Source organism: Phaseolus vulgaris, chromosome 1 (genome assembly GCF_000499845.2).
Source record: "Phaseolus vulgaris cultivar G19833 chromosome 1, P. vulgaris v2.0, whole genome shotgun sequence".
In the NCBI taxonomy this organism is placed as follows: domain Eukaryota; kingdom Viridiplantae; phylum Streptophyta; class Magnoliopsida; order Fabales; family Fabaceae; genus Phaseolus; species Phaseolus vulgaris.
In genome coordinates this window covers 22,615,406-22,640,373 of record NC_023759.2, presented here as the reverse complement: position 1 = coordinate 22,640,373, position 24,968 = coordinate 22,615,406, and the positions used below count along the sequence as shown (strand labels likewise).

General features: G+C 35.2%; 2 protein-coding genes across 3 annotated transcripts; both read left to right on the top strand.

Annotated features, from left to right (window-relative positions):
- Nucleotides 1-8,907: 8,907 nt before the first annotated feature.
- LOC137813793 (GDSL esterase/lipase At3g26430-like) lies at nucleotides 8,908-16,505 on the top strand. 2 transcript variants are annotated; one of them, XM_068616223.1, is made up of 6 exons: nucleotides 8,934-9,375; nucleotides 12,157-12,449; nucleotides 12,810-13,022; nucleotides 13,171-13,340; nucleotides 13,664-13,934; nucleotides 14,012-14,361. In XM_068616223.1, the coding sequence occupies exons 2-6, from the start codon at nucleotides 12,194-12,196 to the stop codon at nucleotides 14,272-14,274; spliced, it is 1,173 nt and encodes a 390-aa protein (XP_068472324.1). In that variant the 5' UTR covers nucleotides 8,934-9,375; nucleotides 12,157-12,193; the 3' UTR covers nucleotides 14,275-14,361. The 2 variants fall into 2 exon arrangements, with proteins under 2 accessions (XP_068472323.1, XP_068472324.1); XM_068616222.1 differs by lacking the exon at nucleotides 12,157-12,449 and having other exon boundaries at nucleotides 8,908-9,375; nucleotides 14,012-16,505.
- On the top strand, nucleotides 14,969-16,621 carry LOC137813790 (presenilin-like protein At1g08700). Its single transcript, XM_068616221.1, has one exon. It carries the CDS (start codon nucleotides 14,969-14,971, stop codon nucleotides 16,214-16,216), a length of 1,248 nt encoding a protein of 415 aa, XP_068472322.1. The 3' UTR covers nucleotides 16,217-16,621.
- Nucleotides 16,622-24,968: the final 8,347 nt, after the last annotated feature.

Here is a 24,968-nt window from a genome sequence, read left to right as displayed (position 1 = left end):
GACCGGCCCTTGCTCCTATAAAAGGAGGGCTTAGGTCCTTCACAATTCATATTGGAATTTGGCTATAGAGAAACTCTACTCAATTTGAGAGAGAATTGTGTGAGAACTTTGTCTTCTCCTCTACCTTGTCTTATCTTGAGTGTGTTGGTTCTCTCAAGTGGCGACATTTGCTCACTTATCTTGGAACCTTCACACTTCAAGTGGCGTGACCATTAACCAAGCTCTCCATCCTCATAAGTTCATCTCTTCTTCATCTTTTCCTTTTCATTTCCATGCTTATACGAACTATTAAACATGTCTTAGCTTCATTCTATTCGGTTTTTTGCTTCCTTTTCACTTTATGTTCGGCTCTTCTCTTTTCTAGCTTGATTTGTTCTGTTCATTTCTATTAAAGGAAAAGAAAGAATAGGGTAAATCCCTTGTGTATATTGAACACATAGGGTTATGTTTATATAGGAAAAAGAAACATATGGGCTAAGCCCATTACATAAATATGAGATATCTAACAATATCTATAATATCTCATAATATCAAATAATATCTAATTATATCTAATAATATCTAACACTCCCCCTCAAGCTGGTGCATATAGATCATATGTACCCAGCTTGTTACAAATGTAATCAATCCTAGGTCCTCGTAAGGGTTTAGTAAAAATATCTGCTAATTGATTATTTGAATTAACAAACTCAGTCTTGATATCTCCTGATATAATCTTTTCTCGAATGAAATGACAATCAATCTCAATATGTTTTGTCCTTTCATGAAAAACTGGATTTGAGCTAATATGAAGAGCAGCCTGATTATCACATATCAGTGTCATTTGAGTAACCTCTCCAAATTGCAATTCTTTAAGTAACTGTTTAAGCCAAATAAGCTCACAAGTAGCCGAGGCCATAGCTCTATATTCTGCTTCTGCACTAGATCTTGCCACAACACTTTGTTTCTTGCTCTTCCAAGAGATCAAGTTATCACCAATGGAGACACAATAACCAGAAGTTGACCTTCTATCAGATGGAGATCCTGCCCAATCAGCATCTGAATAACAAACGACTTTGGTATGGTTATTATGACCATATAACAAACCTTTTCCAGGAGAGCCTTTAATGTACTTCACTATACGAATGACTGCATTCCAATGATCTTCACATGGAGAATTAAGAAATTGACTCACCACACTGACTGCAAAGGAAATATCAGGACGAGTAACAGTGAGATAGTTCAATCTTCCAACTAATCTCCTGTACTTCTCAGGATCTGAAAGAGGCTCCCCCTGATTGGGTAGAAGCTTGACGTTGGGATCCATGGGAGTATCAACAGATTTCGAATTCATTAACCCAATTTCCTCCAAAATATCTAATGCGTACTTTCTTTGAGAGATAACAATACCAGTATTGGATTGTGCTACCTCAATCCCCAAGAAATATCTGAGTTTGCCAAGATCTTTGGTCTGAAAGTGTTGACAAAGGTGTTGTTTTACTTGTGAGATGCCATGGTGATCACTGCCGGTAAGAACAATGTCATCAACATATACTACAAGATAGATACACCCAGCACTCGAGTGACGATAAAAAACTGAATGATCGCCTTCACTGCGAGTCATACCAAATTGTTGAACAACATTGCTAAATTTTCCAAACCAAGCCCTAGGAGACTGCTTGAGGCCATATAAGGATTTGCGAAGACGACATACCAATCCAGAAGACTCCCCCTGAGCAACAAAACCGGGAGGTTGCTCCATATAAATTTCTTCCTGCAAATCCCCATTAAGAAAAGCATTTTTAACATCCAGTTGATAAAGAGGCCATTGTTGAAGAGCAGCCATAGCTATGAATAAGCGAACAGAGGCCATCTTTGCTACTGGAGAAAAAGTATCACCATAGTCTAAACCAAAAATTTGGGTATAACCCTTAGCCACAAGACGAGCTTTGAGACGATCAATAGTACCATCAGGACCAACTTTGATAGCAAAAATCCACCTGCAACCAACAACAGATTTCCTAGATGGTAAAGGAACAAGTTCCCAAGTTCCATTATTCTGAAGCGCATTCATTTCATCAAGCATGGCCTGACGCCAACCAGGATGGGCTAAGGCATCACCTACAGATTTTGGAATGGATACAGAAGAAATAGACGAAAGGCAGGTATAAAAGGGTTGAGATAGTCTATGGTAACTCAAAGCAGTATAATGTGGAGAGGGATTACGAGTAGAACGTATACCTTTACGAATAGCAATAGGAAGATCAGGTTCAACAGTCGGAGGTTCAACTATAGGAGCCGGAGGGGGATGAGGTGTTGGCACCAGAATAGAGTCTGCTGATGGACGATGAGACGGTTGACGACGACTATACACCTGAAGAGTTGGCGGCGGTGGTGAATTGTTAGGTGCACTAGGCACAACAAGAGGAATATTAACTTGATTAGATGAAGAAATTGAAGGAGAAGGACAAGACTTAAAGTAAAGGGAAGATTCACTGAAGGTGACATCTGCTGAAATAAAATAACGGTTTAAAGACGGTGAGAAACATTTATATCCTTTTTGTGATCTAGTGAACCCTAAAAAGACACATTTGTGTGACTTAGGAGATAATTTATCAAGACCAGGACTAAAATTATGAACAAAACATGTGGACCCAAAAACTTTGGGAGGTAAAGAGTGGAGAGGGTCATGTGGAAATAAAATAGAATGAGGAATTTTGTTATCTAAAACTGAAGATGGCATGCGATTAATGAGATAACATGCACTAAGAACGGCATCACCCCAAAAACGCTGAGGAACATCACCATGGATTAAAATAGTACGAGTTGTTTCAACAAGATGTCTATTCTTGCGCTCAGCTACCCCATTTTGTTGAGGTGTATAAGCACATGAAGTTTGATGAAGAATACCATGAGAAGCCATAAAATTTTTAAAAGAATGAGAAAGATACTCACGTCCATTATCACTGCGCAAAATTCGGATGGAAATTCCAAATTGATTTTTAATTTCATTGTAAAATATTTGAAATATAGAAAACAACTCAGAACGGTTTTTCATTAAAAATACCCAAGTACATCTTGAATAATCATCAATAAAAGTAACAAAATACTGAAATCCTAAATTAGACTTAATACGACTTGGTCCCCAAATGTCAGAGTGAACTAAGGCAAAAGGAGATGAAGCACGTTGTGAGACACTACGAGGAAAAGAACTACGAATGTGTTTCCCTAACTGACACGACTCACACGATAAAGTAGACACATTAGACAAACATGGAACAAGCTGTTGCATCTTGGCAAGACTAGGATGACCCAACCGAGCATGAATGAGAGATGGAGAATCCATAATTGCGCCAACATGTGCAGAGATCTGTAGTTGATAAAGTCCATGAGACTCACATCCGGTGCCAATCATCCGTCCCGAACTCCGGTCCTGTAAAGTAACAGAATCTTTGGTAAAAGAAATAACACAGTCAAGGGAACGAGTGAGACGACTAATGGATAATAAGTTAAATGGAGACCCAGGGACATAAAGAACATTATCAATAGATAAAGATGAAAAAAGATTAATAGTACCAACACCATGTGATGGTACCTTATATCCATTGGCCATGGTAACTGAAGGTAAATAACCCGTAGTAGATAGGGAAGAGAAAAAAGATTTATTACCAGTAATGTGATCAGTGGCACCTGAATCTAGAACCCAAGGGCCATGGGAAGTGGAGTGAGTGAGGCCAACAAAAGATGTACCTGAATGTGCAACAGAAGCCGTGGAACTAGGGTTCTGACGATCCTCATACCATTTAAGAAATTCATTGAAAATAGCAGGCTGGCTTGGGGTATCAATTGAAGTATGGTCCATGGTAGAAGGTTGCACAGGGGTAATTTGAGCAACCGCAACAGATCTAGGAGGACGACCATGTAAGGCATAACATCTGTCAATTTTGTGGCCAAGTTTGCCACAATGGTCACACTTGTGACGCCCTTTGCCCGGCTTGTGAGCGCGAGTACGATCATTATGCTGAGATACTAAAGCAGAAGAGTCATCAACATGAGACGTTATATCAGCGGTGTGTTTACCTGGCACGCGCAAAAGGGTAGAACAAGTGGAAGTAAAATTGGGCACAATAGGAGATCCCAAAATTTGATCACGAACGTGAGAATAATCATCAGGAAGACCATGTAAACCCAATAACATGAAGAACTTGGATCTTTGTTCTAGTTCTTGAGAAGGAGTAGAGGCAGGAGGTAATAACTCATTAAAATCATGAAGAAGAGCATGAAGTTTACCTAGATATTCTGCCATTGTACCATCAAGACGTTTGGGAGCAATAATTGTGAGAAGATTTTGACACACACCATAAAGACGTTGAGTATCATTGGTGTATAATAATTTTGCTTGTTCCCAAACTTCTGAACATGTTTCATAGGTACGAAAAATTTGTTTTAAAGATGAGTGAATGGTCGATTTGATAACAATGCATAATTGAGCATCAATTTTCGACCAACGAACAACCTCATTTTCAGCAAGAGTAGGATGAGTAAGATGATCAACATAACCTTGACTCTTAAGCCATAATTTAATATCTGATGCCCAAGTGTCATAATTGGTTCCATCCAATTTGTCAATGGAAAGATGAACATTGACGTAATTAGTATAAATAGATGAATCCGGCATAATGACGGAAGAAGAAGCCATAGTGGCAGCGGAAGCGGAAGAAGCCATAAAAGATAAGGACAAATCCAGTCACCGGTTAATTGGCGGGAGCAACAAAGATGAAGGCTCCGACAGCGATTCCGGCGGTGTCTCCGGCGAAGGTCCGGCGAAGTTCCGGTGAAGGTCCGGCGAAGGTCCGGCGAAGGTCCGGCGAAGGTAGGGGTGGTGGCTGGAAAAATTCCAGTGAATAGTGGATTCACCAATAAAAATTGAACCCTAAACCCTAAACTCTAACCTTATGCTCTGATACCATATTAAAGGAAAAGAAAGAATAGGGTAAATCCCTTGTGTATATTGAACACATAGGGTTATGTTTATATAGGAAAAAGAAACATATGGGCTAAGCCCATTACATAAATATGAGATATCTAACAATATCTATAATATCTCATAATATCAAATAATATCTAATTATATCTAATAATATCTAACAATTTCCATTCTTAAGCTTTTTAAACGGTGCATTTGCCTTCTTGTTCAATTTAATCGATTCAATTGGCAATAGATGGATCTTCCATGTGAGTTTGGTGTTTGGTGCAAGTTTTGGTGAGTTCTTGAAACATAGAACATTGATCCAATTCTATTAAAAGTGCCTATTCATTCTCCAACTCAAGTTGATTCCATAAAATGTCAAAGAATCATCTCTATCTTGCTAGTGGAATCATATCAAGACTCCTTGGCTTTTTAAGTCTACGCTTCTCCACCCAATAGAGGGGAAATCCGTCTAGAAGGGTAGGGTCGTAGACACTGCAACTCACCTTGAAGAACTTCTTCCTGAAGCCCTTGTAGGATTCTTGGAAGAGAGTTAGGAGAACTTTCCCCGCCACTCCTTTAAAGGTCAGCCACAACCTCTTGCCGGGATTCTTCGCCTCGAAGAAGTATAAGAAGACGTCCACGGAGGGCGTGTAGCCAAAGTGATTGCACAAAATAATGAAGGCCCTTACAAAGGCCCAAATGTTGGGATGCAGCTGGGTAGGGGCCACGTTAACCTCTGTAAGCAACACGCGCTCGAACCCTGTAAGTGGCAAGCAAAGCTTGACCCGCTTGAAGATGGTGGAATACATGAAGAAGAAAGGTCCTCCAGCTGGGTTTGCGCGATCATCAGCGCACACAGGTTCGCCTTTCTCACAAGGCCGAAGCGACACATACGCATCGTGCTCCCTCCCAAAGACACGACACTTCTCATCAGCTTCACCCTCCTTGTACGTTATTACGTCCTGGTTGGAGGTATATTTGGTGGTTTCCGCTAAAAGGTCATTAGGAGCCCAACGGTAGAGGGTTATGTAGTCAATAGAGGGAGGAGGGTTCGGTGCTGTTTTGGTTCTGGCCATCTCGAAGAGAGCTAAAAAGAAAGAGGAGAAAGGAAGAAAGACGAAGGTTTAGAAGAAGATGATGATGTGACTCAATAAAACCAGAAAAACAGAGACTCGTGAACGAAGAACAAAGAAAACATATAATGCAAAAAATCTAAAATGCAGAAAACATAAACAGTCCCAAAACAGTTATAGCATATTATGAGCAGCAAAATCATAAAGTAAGAGCAAACAATGAGTAAAGATCATACCTTTGATCAAGTAGGGAATGAAGGTATGAGTTTGGAGGAAGAAGAGAGAGCATTTCGAAGGAGAGAAATGCTTGAGAAATGATTTGCTTAAGTGAAAGTAATAAAACAGTGAAAGGGAGTGTAAAGGTTTAAACAGTATACGAAGAAGCGCAAGCGCCAACAAGTGATAACCGTTGATCTTGCCACGTGTACGATGATTTAGAAAGTATGGTGAGATGTCACTTCGGTGTATTGTTCACATCCTGTCACCCAGTGCCACGTAGGTCACCTAGGGCGATCACTTAGTTTCTTCGCTGAAACAAGTTACAACTCGAGACTGAGGGGTTTGTGTACCGACCAGTCCTCGGACATCGACGTCAGGGATCGACATCGGACCTCACTAATAGAGGGAGAGATCAGACGTTGGTGGTCTGAACAGCTATAGTGGGCCACGTAAGTTGGGCCCCAGAATAACACTAATTATCAGTTAAAACATCAGATATGGGAGGAAGCCCTAAGACACGAGGAATCTATGCAGGTGGTGTGTGTAGCGCATCCAGGTGTGACACGAGTAAATAGTCCTTGGAGGCGCTAAGGCCCATTAGGGTTAGGGTTTCCAAGGAAGCTGCATGCATGACACGTGAATACTTAGGGCACCCACAGAATGGATGGTGCGAGAGATTTGGTGCACAAGTTGGTACCTAGGCGGCCATTCTGTTAGTCGTTGCACCTCAGTTAAGGGAAGTCCTATTTGCCAGATTATGCTAAAATTGTGTAATAGCGACGCAAGGATGTTCTCCAAGGAACCCTAGACATGGGTAACATAACAAAGGTAAACCCTAGTTTCAACCTATATAAAGGGGACTAAGAACCCTAGCAAGGTATACAGTTTCTAAGACTGAAACTACTTTATACACTTAGTGTTTCTTTACCCTAATATTGACTTTAGCGTCGGAGTGCAAACGGCCGTCAAGGCGCCCTTTGTCTTTGCAGGTGAGAGATTCTTCAATCAAGGAGGTGCGATTCTCACACGGAGATAGGAGGGTCCGGAATTGCTGTTCAAATCAACCGGCGAGCGAGTCAACCGGCGAGAACAATTTCTTAAATGTTAATGTGCTGAGTTACTAAAATATCATATTTATTCATTATATTCCAACTATTGAGGTATCTTCTAATATTTGAATTTTAAAAAATATTTATTTTAAAATATTTATTTCATCAATTATCCGTTTATAATATTTAATTGTTTTTTATTGTATTTTAGTTATTATTATTATTATTATTATTATTAATAATAAGTAATATGTGTTTGGTTTTATTGGAAACGAACTAGTTTTATAAAATGTTAAATGTTAGTGATTATATCATATATAGTATTATATTATTTGTTATTATTTTAAATTCTTTTATTTTTTGAAATTAAATTTATATAATAAATATATTATATTTTTAAATTAAATCACTTGTATTGCAACATAATTTATCCGTGATTGTTTTACCTATTTTATCAATTTGATTATTGTATCATTTTCAATTATCATTCTTATATATAATGTTTACTTCCTCTAACTATTCTTATTTCATAATAACTGCATACTAGATATTGTGGTTTATAACATCAGTTGTAATTTTAGAAAAAAAAATTGTAATTCGTTTTTCTTCTATTTTTTAAAATTGTCAAATTTGTTATTTAAATAAATCCGGTGCTTTGCACGGTTAAATACTAGTATATATTAGATAAAATTATAAAGTGATAGATAGGACATTAAAATACCCGTGAATGAGAATGCATTGTAGCATGTGATGAATGGACCACACGCACTTCTAACGTTTTTGTCCCTTTCAAAATAATTAATCATACATCTAATTAAAATTACTTTTACTAATATAATTCACGTGTTGAAATAATTATTCACATGACTTTTTTTATCTATCATAATTAATAAAGATATAAAAATTATGTTTAAATTTTGAAGACATAATTTTTGGACGTATTTTGTGTATTTTTAATACTTAAACCTCTAAACATCTTATTAACTCTTCTCATTTGTTATCTCTTTTCCTATCTTGTAATATTCGTATATAACTTTCTCTTTTATTCTTTTTACTTGGTGTTGAATAACACTTAGATGTCTAAGTATTACTATAAGAAAATCATTGAATAGAAATCAAATTTTATTAGAAATAAAAATAATTAGTTAATTAGTTCTTATAGTGACTAAATTAGAGACAACTTTAGAGATTAAAAAAAATTTGATTCTAAATTAATTTATATTATTATTAAATAGTTTCTAAATTGGTATCTAATTAGCTACCAAAGTTTTTGCTACCAAATTTAGAATCTAAATAATTGGTAGTTAAAACCTTGGTAACTAATTAAATACCAATTTAAAAACTATTTAACAATAATACAAACTAATTTAGAAACCAAAAAATATTTTAGTCTCTAAAATGGTCTCTAATATAGTCATTATAGTAATTAATTATTTTTTGTTTTTAAAATTAATTTTTATTGAATTATTTTCTTGTTGTAGTGTATATTCTCACTTGTTATAAAGACATATTTCTTATTATTAAATAAGATTATAGATAATTGAAGAGTGGGTTTTAGACATCTTACATATGGAAAGAAATAGAAAAGAAAAGAGAAATAAATAATTGATATGATGAAAATATCCCCTTCTTTTGAATTCCATGAAATAATGGATAGACTCCAAACAAAAACATGTTCTCAAGTAAAAAGTTGACCCCTTTTTATGTTGTTCTGTAACATCATTGGATTCATCTCTCTACTTAGGTCCTACTTGGTGTTCCCTACTTCATACCCTTTTCCTTCCTCTCAGGCTTTTGAATTTAGAGAACAATTGTTGGCAAAAGAACATGAAATTGAAGAGTGAGAGCAGGTTTATGAGCCTTTGGGTTGTGGTATCTGTGGCACTTTGTTTGAATATTGGAAAGTCAGTATCAGGTTCAAAGAAGTGCCATTTCCCTGCCATCTTCAACTTTGGTGACTCCAATTCTGACACTGGAGGCCTCTCTGCAGCCTTTGGACAACCTGGCCCTCCCCAGGGAGACTCCTACTTCCATCACCCTGCTGGCCGTTACTGTGATGGCCGTCTCATTGTTGATTTCATAGGTTCTTACTTCCCTTCTTTAACTCTCAACCCTTTTCTACTTTTTCTATGCTTAACAACATATTTCATTTCAAACAAACTACTTATTATCGTCACAGTAACTAATCATGCACTGCTAAACCCTTTTCTTTTCTGACTTTTACTTTGATTCTCTAAGAAAATTTCAAATCAGTATTTTGAGTCATGAATGAATGTATATAGTTTGTAAATGTTCTTATTCTTCTTTTTCTTGCATTAGTTATAATAAATTAAACCATCTTGTTTCATGACTTTCAAAGAGCTTGATTTTAATTTTTTTAAATAATTGAAAATTTTCTTAACTTTGGATAAGATCAAGTTCTTTAATTTTATTGAATAGTATTTTGATTGAAAAATCCACCGACAGATTCATTGGATTTTGTCACTATTCATAAGATACAAATTTGCTAAGGTCATCTTTGTCTGTAGGTACGTAACAGTCGTTTAGGGTTTCTTTGCTTAATTAAGGATTTGTTTCTTGAAAAAGTGTATACTATGATTCTTCACATAACTCGGTACTCAAATTTCATTCTTTAATTTAAGCGATTTGCTTTGGATACAATTGCAAAATTAAGAGAACCTGAAACTTTAAGTTTTTTATTTGAATCATGCATAATTTGATCATTTAAAAGAATAAAGCCATTTTGAAAGATCACTACTCTCTATACGTGGATTTTTCCAATGTTTTCAATCACTTAGTCAATTTTTTTTATAGATCACATGAAATACCTTTTTTTTGCATAAAATCCTTAAATTACAACAATTGGTGTATAAGGTTGGCCTAAGTTGTGTGAATTTTGGTGATATGTGTGAAGTTTTGAGTTCTATTTTCTTTTGTTTATAATGATGATACTGATAATTTATTCTCATTATCGCCATTATAATCAAAATTTGATGCAACTTTGAGAATAACACTATCTATGAATATTAAATGCATTGTTGCATTATAGCAACACATACTTCTAACTTTTTTTAAGTTTAAATAAATAAATTTGACAATTTTTAATGTAATTTTTCATTTTTGAAAATGAAAACCTTTTTACTTAGGTTTTGCATAATCTCTCTCTCTCTCTCTCTATATATATATATATACATATATATATATATATACACACATATATATATATATATATATATATAATTTAGATAAATTATAAAGTAATAGACAGGCCATTCAAATACCCGTGAATGATAATGCATGCATGTGATGAATGGACCATGCGCACTTCTAACATTTTTGTCCCTTTTTTTAGCTTTTAAAAATAATCATAACAATAGATGAAAAACCAATATAATTAATCATACATCTAATTAAAATTAATTTTAATAATATAATTCACGTGTTAAAATAATTATTCACATGAATTTTTATCTATCATAATAAACATATAAAAAATATGTTTAAATTTTGAAGATATATAAATTTTTTGACGTATTTTGTGTATTTAAAATTTTATAGAATGCGAGACATTATCCTAATATATGTTTTAATAAGAAGATACTTAAAATTGTTTTTTAACAACAATTATGATTGATTAATTTTATTTTAGCTTATCATATAAGGGGACAAAGTTAATAAATATTATTAGCTATGTTGATTGAATAATTACTATTAAAAATATAATTAATGACTACTATTTTATTTCAAATAAATCTAAAAAATTTAAAACTTTAAATGAGGATAAATTGCAAAAGTATTATTTTACACTAAGAGTTTAAGTTATAGAGAGCATTCTAACATTGATGTTCTTGATTTATTTTTATGATTAAGAGAGAGAAAAGTAACATTTCAATAAAAATATTAAAATAGCATTTATTTTTAGAATATATGCATTTATAAAATATTATTAACAATACAAGTAATTGTTCCAACTGTTGACAGAAAATTTTCAAAATCATCAACAATGATTGAACCATTTTTTTTATTTAGAGTGAAATGTTAAAATGACTTGATTATAAAACTTGGATATCTGATTTTGCAACTAAAAAAGAAGCAAATTAATATAATTAATGACTACTATTATTTTAAATAAATCTAAAAAAATAAAAACTTTAAGTGAGGATGAATTGCAAAAATATTGTTTTACTCTTGAAAAAGTCACGGAGAACATTGATGGCCTTGATTTATTTCTATAATCTTTATTCTTTTTTATAATTGAGATAAAAATAGCACTCCAATAAAATAATAAAATATATTAAAATTTTTTTCTTTAGTATATGCATTTATAAAATGTTATTAACAATACAACTAATTCTTACAACTAAATTATTTAAAATTAAAATCAATTAAAATTCTATCTAAGATCAACAATGATACAAGATAGATTGAATGGAGCAATGATTTTTTAATATTTAAACCTCTAAACATCTTATTAACACTTCTCATTTGTTTTTTTTTCCTATCTTATTATATTCGTATATATTTTTCTCTTTTATCCTCTTTATTAAGTGTTGAATAGCATGTGGATGTAGCAACATATTTCTTATTATTAAATAAGATTATAGATAATTGAAGAGTAGTTTTTAGACATCTTGCATATGGAAAGAGATGAAAAATAGGAAAAATCTTAGTAAGATGTTTGTTTTAAAAGAAAATAACACCTTTTTTTCAATTCCATGAAATAATGGATAGACTCCAAACAAAAACATGTCCTCAAGTCAAAACTTCACCCCTTTTTATGTTGTTTTGTAACATCATTGGATACATCTCTGTACTTTGGTCCTACTTTGTCTTCCCTACTTCATACCATTTTCCTTCCTCTCAGCCTTTTGAATTTAGAGCACAATTGTTGCTACAACAACATGAAATTGAACACTGAGAGCAGCTTGATGACCCTTTGTGTTGTGGTATCTGTGGCACTTTGTTTCAATATTGGAAACTCAGTATCAGCTTCAAAACAGTGCCACTTCCCTGCCATCTTCAACTTTGGTGACTCCAATTCTGACACTGGAGGCCTCTCTGCAGCCTTTGGACAATCTGGCCCTCCTCATGGAGAGTCCTACTTCCATCACCCTGCTGGCCGTTACTGTGATGGTCGTCTCATTGTTGATTTCATAGGTTTCTTTAACTCAACCCTTTTCTACTTTCTCTATGCTTAACAAGGATTCAAATTCGTCACATTTCAAAGAGACTAGTTTTTATGTTGACAGTAACTCTTACATTCCACTCCATCTAACTTTTTGGGCTATCTCAATCTAATCATGCACTGTGTCAACCCTTTTCTCTCTACTTTTCTAAGTTCACTTTGATTCTCTCAACCAAATTTCAAATCAGTATTTTGAGTCTTGAATGAATGTATATAGTTTGTAAATATTGTTGTTCCTCTTTAGTTTCTATGCCATTTCAATTAAAAGAGTGTTTTTTATCTTGGAAAATGCCAATTGATTTGACCTTCATTTTCATATTGTGCATCAAAAGCTAAGAAGCTGGGCAAGCCTTATTTGAATGCATTTCTTGATTCTGTGGGGTCAAATTATAGCCATGGAGCCAACTTTGCAACTGCTGGATCCACCATTAGACCTCAGAACACAACCCTTCATCAAACTGGAGGGTTCAGCCCTTTCTCTTTGGACGTTCAATTCAATCAATTCAGTGATTTCCAACGCAGAAGCCAATTTTTTCGCAACAAAGGTAATGGCAACACATGAATCATATTTTCCCTTAACATATCTACTTATAATCTTCATGTGTAATGTCCAATTGGAGCATATTGGAATGGATTCCAACAATAGGATGTGAACATGTTTATGGAGTCGTGATCATTTTTCATCCCTCTTAGGTGGAGTATATAAAACATTGTTACCAAAAGCAGAAGACTTTTCTCAAGCATTATACACGTTTGATATTGGTCAAAATGACTTGACATCCGGTTACTTCCACAACATGTCCACGGATCAAGTTAAAGCATATGTTCCAGATGTTTTGGATCAATTCAAGAACGTAATCAAGGTAAACCATTTTAATGTATGTGATATTTCTGGTTGCTGAGACAGAAAAGTGAACTTATTTAGTTCTTGCATTCCGATAGGGTAGCATTTGGAGTTTCATTTTCGGATGTGGAAAATAGAAACTACTTAAAAAGTAACTTCAATTTCGAGAATAAATTATGTATACATGTTTGGCTTGATCTAACGTGATATTCTTACAAGAATATGAACTAAAACTTAAATTGAAGACAACTAAAGGAACTGCATAAAGTTTAATCAGAAAACAAACTAATATCATGGGCATGACATAACATGTATGTTTGTGTATCTGTTTGGTGGTGCTAGTATGTATATAATCATGGAGGAAGGTCATTTTGGGTTCACAATACGGGTCCGGTTGGTTGTTTGCCATACATAATGGATCTTCACCCAGTAAAACCATCATTAGTGGACAAAGCAGGATGTTCAACCCCTTACAATGAAGTGGCCAAGTTCTTCAATCGTGAATTGAAAGAGGTTGTGGTTAAACTCAGAAAAGAGCTTCCCTTGGCTGCCATCACTTATGTTGATGTTTACGCTGTGAAGTACTCTCTCATTAGTCATCCAAAGAAGCATGGTAAACCCTTTGTCTGGTTTGGAGTTGTTTAGTTTGTGAAAATGTGTGGAAAAATGAGTTGTGTTTGTTGAATGCAGGGTTTGAGGAACCACTGAGGGCATGTTGTGGACATGGTGGAAAGTACAACTACAATTTGCACACTGGATGTGGTGCTAAGATTAAGATTCGTGGGAAAGAGATTCTGGTGGGGAAGCCATGCAAGGATCCATCTGTTTGGGTAAATTGGGATGGTGTTCATTACACTCAGGCTGCAAACAAATGGGTGCTAGAACAGATTGTTGATGGTGCATTTTCTGATCCACCTATTCCTTTGAACATGGCTTGTCATAAGCATCTTTGAATGAAAGGGTGCTAACACCCTTGTCCTCTTTTCTCTGTATCTTTGACAAATATTCAATGAAAAAGGGTCACACATTATCCTCTCTAAGACGTTTGTCGATCCTTAATATATTGAAGAAGATTATGAGGATTGTGATGATCTAGACAAGGCATGCAAAAATATTAAGGCGGGCTTAAACCATAATTGCTTCATAACTCATGAAACAAATGTTGAAGTATGCAGTTGATTATTATGATATGTGAAGCACATGTGTGGAAGATGAATTTAATTAAGTCAGAGTTGACTTTGCTTTGTCCTCAATATAACTAATATTAAGTCGATAAAGTGAAATGTAATAAAAATAAGGTAAAAATGATGTTTGTCTTGACAAATATCACGTTATTAACATGAAAAAAACAAGATTTTGATTGCATGTATTGTTTGGAGAAGTAAAAGGAAGGTAAATAGATATAAATGGAAAATAATGATTTATAGAGTAAATGGATTGGGCAGTGAGTAAAAGAATAATGTGAAAGTTAAAAAGGGATAAAGTTGCTCCTTTGGATAATAAAAACAAGAAAAACTCAACTCTGGATGAGCCAGAGCGGAGAAAGAAGAAAACTCTTACGCAAGGTTCAGAAGAAAATGGAGTTTGTTAATATTACGGTGTTAGAGCGCTGAGAGAAACCCAAAAAAACCCCTAAAAGTCGGGAGAATGGAATCGAGCGTTCTGGAATGTCTGGGCGTTGAAATCATCGGCGTCATGAGTCCGGTGTCGATCTGCATGTTCCTGGTGGTTCTCCTGGTCTACGCCCTCTCCTCGCCCTCCTCCTCCGCCGCCACTATCACAACCGCCGCCAACCTCGTCTACGCCGAGAACCCCGCAGACAGCACCGCGCAGAAGCTCGAGGGCGCGCTCCTCAACGCCGTCGTCTTCGTCGGCCTCATCGCGCTCGTCACTTTCCTCCTTGTCCTCCTCTACTACTACAACTGCACCGCCTTCCTCCGCCACTACACGCGCTTCTCCGCCTTCTTCGTTCTCGCCTCCATGGGCGGATCTATCCTCCTCTCACTCCTCCAGCGCTTCTCTATCCCCATCGACGCGGTAACCTCCTTGCTTCTGCTCTTCAATTTCACCGTCGTTGGAGTCCTCTCCGTCTTCGCCGGCGGGATCCCGATTCTGCTGCGCCAGGGGTACATGGTCTGCCTCGGGATCATCGTTGCCGCGTGGTTCACCAAATTGCCCGAGTGGACCACGTGGACGCTCCTCGTCGCGCTCGCGCTCTACGATTTGGTCGCCGTTCTCGCCCCCGGCGGCCCGCTCAAGCTCCTTGTCGATTTGGCGTCCACCCGGAACGAGGAGCTGCCGGCGTTGGTCTACGAGGCGCGTCCGACTGTCGCGACCCGAACCCCCGCCGCCCTAGGGTTTCTAGTCGCCGGGGTTTCGGATTCGGAAGCTTCTAGAGTGGAACTTCAGGTAGTTTCTAGAGGTAATGTAAGTAACATTGATAATGACAATGATGATGACATTAATGTGAATCATGGTAGGAGCGATGAAGGGGAAAGGTCCCCGTTGGTTGGTGGAATGAGATTTGGTGAGGTTGTTATTGATGAGGAGATGTCTCCCCTTGTTGAGATGGGTGGGGTGGCGGATGGTGAGGAAGAGGAGAGGGTGATGAGGGAGATTGGTGGAGATAGGGGGATTAAGCTTGGCCTTGGGGACTTCGTTTTCTACAGTGTTCTTGTGGGGAGAGCTGCCATGTATGATTTGATGACAGTTTATGCGTGTTACCTTGCCATTATTTCGGGACTGGGGTGCACACTGATTTTGTTGTCCGTGTGCCGGCAGGCTCTGCCGGCGCTTCCAATTTCGATCGCCTTGGGGGTTCTGTTCTATTTTTTGACGCGGCTGCTGATGGAGCCCTTCATTGTTGGGACTGCCACCAATTTGATGATGTTTTGAGGTTTTTGAGAAATACAGGTTTGGCAGGCTAGGGTTTAGGAATGTTCTAGTGGTTTCATATACAAGGAATTTTTTGCATGGAGTGATTCAGTAGGATTATATCCATTACGGCAAGTGATATACTTGTGCTCATTGTCTCACTTTTTTCACAGATAGTGTTGTAACTGATGCTTGAAATGAAATGCAATCCAACCTCTTCCACATCCTTTTCTTTAGTGATTGTAAATTTCTAAACAATAATGACTAGTTATATTAAGAAATGTCTTCCTTGGCTTGGCCTTTTGATGTACATGAGATTTGGAGAGGAAGTTGGTATTTCTGGCATTCGTTGAGTATATTACATCTACTTGAGTGTATGTATGGATATTTTATACAATTTATAGCCTCCAAGCTGTTTTCCTTTCACGTTCTTATTTATGGACATAATAATGGAAATTATCCGTCATATTTTTAGATTAGCATATCTCTTACAAACCGGAAACAATTCAGAAGGCTGTTTCAAGTATGTTGAAATTGTTGACTTTAAGTAAGAGGGTAGGTAGCATTGACTGGTGATTTGTGTTTATGTATCACGAGTACATTCTGATGTGCATGAAAAGAGTGATCTTCATATGCTTGTACTATATTGCACACAAGTAAACTTCATGGTTCATGCAATAATTTTAAGTGTATGGTGTTTAAGTAAGGATGTATTTATGCATCCCTTACCGTTAGTTCTCTGCAGATTGTAGACAACTTTATTTACAAAGATCTGATTGATTTAAGTCATGCAGTGGTTAAATGTTCCCTTCTTATGCCATTGATAGCTTTTAGTGTACTGTGTCCTTCCCTTTTTTCAATCTTTTCTTTCTTTTCTAGAGCTATTCATGGTTGTCCTTATCAGTAAGCTGAAATTCAAGTGCTCAAAGACAGCTCGCTGTCTAAATCATCTCATAATGTTTGCAATTTGCTCTTTTGTAAGGACATAGGGCATGCAGATCTGTCTATTTTTCTTTTTTCATTTTAATGAAGTGTGTATCTGCTTTCACATGCTTGATTCTATAATAGAAAACAGGATTGCGAATTATGGAGATTTCTAATTGTAGATTTTCACAGGTTTAGAGTTCGCAACCTATAAGTTCTTAGGTCTTCTCTAATGCAAGAGAGTCATACTATAAAGTGTTATTTTACTTTATGTGAATCTCATTATGTCATCATTTTTAAAATCTTCTTGTAAGTATTGTTCTATAAGAGTCTTATAAAACCCATATTTTTATTGTTTTCAAATGAGAAATAATTTTTAATTCTTACTACGAACATAGGGTCTAAAATTTAAAATCTTCTCATGCCATAGCATGTTCCAGCAGAGTTTCTATTAAAACCTAGGTTTTAAGCTTAAGGTCCTGATTATGAACCTTGAGTGGGAGATGTCCTTAGTATTCTTTCAATTCTCATAATCTCACATATTCCATGGGCCATTGATTTACATCCTATTTCTGACTACTTGCTACTACATTGATTTCTTGTACAATGGTCATCATAGGTACCCCCCCCTACCAGAGCAGTACTCCCACCCAATATGTTGGTTTTGGCTTCTATTTGCAGATGATGTGCTTCTTGAAAAAAAGTTCTCTTCCTAATGACCCTTTAAGATAGTTCAGCTTCTAAGTGTTATTGTCCTTTTGTGTGTACGAATTGGCTCACCAAAGGTTCTGCAAAAGATAAATTTGAATTCCATCAGCTTTCATTGTTAATAAGCATCGCAACCACTGTTTTATGTGATGGTAACTCAACAGCTTTCATTCCATATCAAGCATTTCCCGATTCAGATGTACAGCTTCTGTGGTGCTTCTTGGCACCAAACAGATAATAAATTATAGGGAAAAAGCTTTATGGTTACATGCAGATTTTGCTGGACAGATTTCTTGATGCCTCTAGGAATGCCAACATCAGAAATAAAATTGGAAAGGTATTTATTATTTGAAACATCTAGAGTTCAATACGATTTGGTCTAGTGTTGGGATGACAGTCTGGCCTGGCCTTTATTTCTATGTTTCTCAAGTGTTAACCAGGAGCTGTTAATCTGGTTGGTAAGGCTCACCCGTGTCTGAGTTGTCAGTGTTTGGCACATATCTTCAATTTTGGTTACCTAATAACTTTTTAGAATGTAAGATCAAAACTTAATGTTGGTTTCTCCCTTGTTCTCATCAGCATTCTCCTGCATATTTTGTGACCATCTCCCAGCAGTCCAATCCAAGCATTTTGGGATCGAACCAGTCCTTTTCTAGGACACCCAGCTTAATCGATAACGTGTACTGTTTTTCTGTCTTATGCTCCCTGACTTTTGTTGTTATTGACTTGTTAACTATGCCATAAACTGATGATTATTGTGTCTCTACTATGAATTTTTTTAGTAAATGTCTTCAATTTGTTTTTTTTTTGAGCTTTTGTGTGAAATGTAAATTATTTATCTTGAATCCAGAGTCTTTAAAATAGCCATCCCACTATAGAGTGACTTTGGGGTTGGTTGCTGCGCATTGCTATTTTGAGTTGACAATTATGGTTGTTTCCCAAAAGTGATTTGAAATGAGTAAAACCCACAAAATTAGTTATGAATGGAAGAGGAAATCATTATAAGGATGTAGATGTGCCTGCTTCATCCCAAACCAGTAGAATAATAGATGTAATACTTTGTGAAAGATACCTAGTAAGAAGGGTTATGCACTCAAGTAACATTCTATGTTCGAACAATTTAAAAGAAAATCCTCACTCAATATTACTTGCTTGCATATTTTTATTTCTAAAATATATACTATGTGTATGTATACTGTATACAAATTGAAGCCCACATTGTTGGGTTAAGCCCCATGACATTAATATCTAAACATGATTTCACTGATCTTCCTTGTCACATCTGTATTTTGGTCAGTCAACACTTTGATTCAATTTCTTTCTTCAGTCCCTCTTCCATTTTTTCAATTCACAAGTAGGTAATACATTCATCAGGCATTTCATAGATTATTACGAAGGTAATCACAAACATCAAATAAACATTAGTTGCTGAAAATATTAGGCCGTTTTTACACTACCGTGTTCCTATTTTGGTCTGTTTGAAGTGTGTCAACTATTAAAAAAAGCAAAACTATCGTGGTTAGTCCCAATTCTACTTACAAGAAAAGGGTGTTAAGGGAAACTACCATGGCAATCCGGCGTACTTACACAGGTGGTGGTGGTGGTAATAATTACCGATTCATCAAAGTATCTGGTGGAGATCTTAGCTTTTACAGCGGAGAATTTTTCGAGCAACCAATGTGACAAAACGGGTACATTTTATTACGAATCCTTTGAATGATTTAAGGACAAGATTTGAACCATAAAATAATACTAGCAAATAGTAAGTAGCATGGGGGATTGTGTTAGAATAAATATTACATTCCCTTAGTAATGTGATTGTTTTAGGCATGTTAGAAATTGTAACAAAGTATTCTGGAATAGAAAAGAGATGGGAGATGGGAGATGTTAGGATGTTGTGGATGATACCGAAAAAAAAATAGTGGTGAAGCGGGTGGAAGGTGATACGGAAGTGTTAGAGCAATTGATGTCGAAAGAAGCTCTAAGAGAGTTGAGGAAAATGAAGTCAAATTATGAGAACTATAACATACATTGTAAGGGGCTTGGGAGAGAAATTAAGAAAAAGACACTGCAGTGGTTAATTCAGAAAGAGATTAAACAAATGATATGTATATAGAAAACAAAGAAAGAGAATGTTGAGAAAAATATGTGTCAATATAGGGGGATTTCATGGTTGAATGAAAAAATGGGGCTAGCAGTGAACACAACGGATGAGCTACTATGTATATGAGACAGAGATGCTTTTGAACTCAGTCAACGTCTCCATATTAGCATAAAATTCTTATCTATATGTCGACTATTTTTGTAGTCATATAGATAACTTCTTTGAGAAATATGCAATGGGATGGTTTCCTTAACTCAACATCGCTCCCACTTCATTCCACTAAAAATTATCCTTATGCAAAAAGTTAATCAAAGGTGTTGATAGCTTAGCATATTGCTTGATTGAGTAATTCCCTCATGAAGTATATGTACCATTAACTTCTCAATTTCTTCTTTTTTACTATAAGAATAACGCTATGGTTTCACCTTAACGAGTAACTTGTTTCGTTAAAGGAATAGAATGATCATGGAATTGGGGAAGTGGCAATGAAGTTGGAGTAGCAAAATTCAAAGCATATGAACGTAGTAGAAAAGCTAACTTGGGCTCCATATCCACAAGTAAATCGATTAATGGTAAGGTTTATACACTGTGATCCACCAACTTCATACTATAAACTTCAAAAATGGAATGAGCTTGCTTAGGGACATAATCCACATCTTTTTACAACATAACAAATTGAACATTATGAAAAATATTTAAGTTCAAGGAATCATAATCTACTACATGGGTTCAATTGCTTTAAACCAATTTGCACCTAAAATAAGATTTGCTCATGAAAATGGAAGAAGGTAACTAGGTAACTAGAACAAGTTTCCCTCAAATTCTACCCAATCCTTGTGATTTTATATAATTGTCATTTCATATCACCACCTTCAACAATGGGGTTTTTCAATTTGACAATGTGTGGTTGCAAAAATTTATCAAAGTCTCTATCTAACAATACTATCACGATAACTTATTCACATATGCTAAAAACATGGTGGTAAATGACAACACACTTGATTTGTTCATGTTTTTATAGGCTTATTACATTTTTTTGGCATTTTTTTATTTTTGTTATTTCTAGTTGTTAGCATAGATTTGTATTTTCTTAAAAAAATTATAGTTGTAATAAATCTTGTATAAAAATTGTCTTTTCAACTTTGTATAAATTGTCTAATCAGTTGTGTTGATTATGATTTTGTAGATATTCTTTTGATTTGATCTTTGTTCCTTACTTTTAGAGCTTCATTGAGGATATTTAAATCATGAAGATTGGAGTATTGAGCTAAAAGAAGAAAACTACACAAATTTATTGGACATGGAAAACATTTGACAATTTAGAAGTTGGAAGACAGTGGAGTATATTATATCTTTGTAATAGATTTTTTCCCCCTAGTTTTGTTTTAGTTTAGGCCAATCCAATTGTAGTTTCATAACCTTATAAATATGGAACTTTAGACACAACTTAGGCACACTCACTTAAATACACTCATGTACTTACGTTTATGCTTACTAAATGATAGTTAGTTAGTTTTCCATTTTTACAGTTTAATGCAATTCAATTTTATCTATTCGAGTTCTTATACTTTTCTTTATTATTTTTGCTTTTGCAACTTTACATTTGGAAGATAATGGAGTTCTGAAAATGGATAATAGCAAATTCGAAACTATGTTAGATGATACTCTATTCAAGTTATTTTTTTTCTTTGAAATCCTTTTAGAATTTAGTTATTGATTAAAAATATTTTTTTTAATATACAAATTGATTGATTTTGTGTTTTCTTCATTAAACAAGTAATCTAGATTTAGGTTTCTTGCATTCAAGGTTGAAAATGACCTGACCATAGTTTTTGTTTGGTGTTTCACGTTTCTAGAATTGAAATTTTCTTCTTTTTACCATAATTTTTTAAAATTTCCGTATATATAATTTTACATTTATGCTTTTACATTTATGTCTTTTATAATTCAATTAGACGCTTAGTTTTATATTGGTATGACTATTAGACGGTCTGCTAGATGATTGTCCATTAGACAGATTAATGGTTGCACTTAGTTTTTTTATTCATGAATTCATCTACATTTTACTTGTTGTTTTAAAATTTCAATTGTAGTTTTAATTTGTTTTCTTACCGAGGATGAGTTAGAGCCATTCGAGGTGGATATCTGAGTAGTTTGAATGAATTGAATTCTTTTATGAAGGGTTGTTGAGCTTTATGGTTGAAAATCGTGTGACGATCTATCTACAAAGACTATTTGTCACTCAAGTCAGTAAGAGTCTGTAGATATTTGAGTGAAAGTGAGTAAACAAATATTGAGTGGTGAAGAATACTCCTTAAGACGGTATTTATAGCCTTTTAGGCCTATATAATATCTATGTAATTGATTCAATAGATTATGTCGTTTTATATGGCCACATGGTTTAGTTATTTCCATTACATTCCATAAAAAAAAAGTAATTGTAAGTGGTTATTACCATGATTATAAATGGATGTTAATTGTTCCGCTCATTTCGGTACTGAATATTACAAGTCACACAAATTCAGGAACCCAATTGTAGGTTTTTTGGGTTCTTAGATTGAACTAGTTATTTGCATTTGAGCCAAGCTCTTAAGAACAAGTCACATTTATATGACTAATTAAACAACTCATCGGACCAAGCCTTCTTGACTTGGCCATTTGATTCGGTGTTCGGGGAGTAGAAAAGTTACAGTTAATCCATAGTTTTCGCAAAGGACTTGAAAGTTTTCATTTTCAAATTCACCCCATGATCACTTATGGAAATAATTGATAAACTTTTTTCAATTTGGATTTGTTTAAAATTTTTACATAGAACCTTGTAAGACTTATCCGTGTGGTGTAAGAACCTAACCGGTGTCCATCCAGTGAAATCATAAACAACAATACCATATCTTTTTCCTCCAATAAACTTTGTTCTAGTGGGTCCAAAAAAGACTAAGTGAATCAACTCAATGTGTTTTTGAGTAGAAATATCATTTTTGCATTTAAAATAGTTTTTGACTTGCTTTCCTTTGACACACAACTGAGAAAGAAGATTGTCTTTGAATGACATTATTGGCAAACCTCTTACGAGATTATGTTTTTCTACCTTAAAGATTAATCTCAAGCTAGCATGACTGCACTTCTTGTGCCATAACCAATGATCTTCTTTTTCAGACATAAGACATGAGACCATTTGATATGATAACTCATCTATATCCATTTTGTAAAGATTTCCTCGTCTATTGGCTACAAACATTTTGGTTCCATTACTGTGATAGACTCAACAATGGTTTTTGTTAAAAACAACGTTGTTCCCACTGTCGCACAATTGCCTTATATTCAGTAGGTTATGTTTAATATTGTCTACTAATAAGACATTATTAATATACATAAAATGTTTCAGACTTACCTAACCACCACCAATTACTTGACCATGCTAATTTCCACTGAAGATTGCTTTCCCTTCTTTCTTCAATTTCAGGTCTTGAAATATAGATATTTCTATGGCGTGAGCAACCATTTTCTAGGTACCATGATAAGTGTTTTCTTGGTTGGATTGAGTACACCTACAAGAGGTATTATTTTTCCTTTAGGTACCCACACAGATCGAGGTCCTTCCTTGTTAGTTTTTCATAGTTTATTCTTAGAATGACCATTGGACGAAGTAATAGTAGATGCAGGATGATGCAGATCCATCTATGCATGGTGACATCTTTTCTACATATCTTATCCAAATTTTATTATTGGGTCCTCTAAAGTTACTGATTAGAAGTTCTACGGATTTTTCACACATTTTAGATTTCTCTAGGATAATTTTGAGTGTTGAATTTTCAGTCTTAAGATCAACTAAGGTTTTGTAATTTTCTAGCTTATCAATTTTTAATTTTTCTAGAGTTTGACTTAGATTTTTGTTTTCTTCATATAATTTATCTTTAGTTTGTGTGATATCAGTATTTTTTTTACTTAATTTCTCTAACTCAGAACTAGTGGTTTTGAATTTTCTTTTAAATGTCTTGTATTCGGCTATGATACGCGCATTATACGAGACTAACTCTGAATAGGCTTCTCTAACATAATATAGGTAAGAAAGATTTACATCTTCATCGGAATCTTTAGAATCTGAGGAGTTTTCTATATGTGTCTTAAAACAAATGTGAGCCTCTTCCTCAAACTCAAAATCAGAGAGATATAGGTCTTCCTAAGTGGACATGGGACATTTTTTCTTGATGGACTTCTTCGTGTCCTTTTTTGTGTCTCCTAGGATGGAAGAGGCCCAAGCCCATGAAAGAAGCCCAAGCCCAAGCCCAAGCCCAAGCCGAAATACAAGTTCAAGCTTCGGCTCAAGGCCAACAAATAGAAGATCTGGGCCAACTAAGCATCATTGAATGTCTTTTTTTTGTAATTACTTTTGAGTATTTTTAGTAGAACATAAAGGAAGGTGTAGATATAGATATAAGAGGTGCAAATGTATAAAGATAAGTCACACCTTCCATGTGACATAAAAAGAAGGTGTAGGTGTAGATTTAGGAGGTGCCAAAAAAAGAAACCAAGTCACACTTCCCTTGTGACTAGGAATTGGCTCCAAATTCAAATGCTTCTCATTTGAATTTCCCTCCACTTTCATTTGAATTTCCAGCTCTCTAAACACTATAAATAAGAGGGATTGACTCATGTAAATTCAAGATTAATATACTTAGTGAATTGCTGCCAAATTAGAGCCAATTTCACTTCTTGCCCAAAACCTCTTAGGTTAGGCTATTTATCTTCAATTCTCACCTTACCAAAGAGAGATGGCCTTACCACTCTCATCCCCTACCTAACATGCACCTCCAAGGCCACCACACCTCTTAGGAGGGCCTTGTTCGTTTACAATCCATTGTGCTTCCGCCGATCATCAACAAAATCTCCAAATCATGAAGACACTCTTCCATCATTTGGTATCTAGAGCCATGGTTTTCAAGAGATAAGTGCCTTATCTTGATTTTAATTTTTTGTTCTTCTTAATTCCTTGTTGTTCATCACTTCCTTATTGTCTTGATGTTTTTTTTTTCCTTT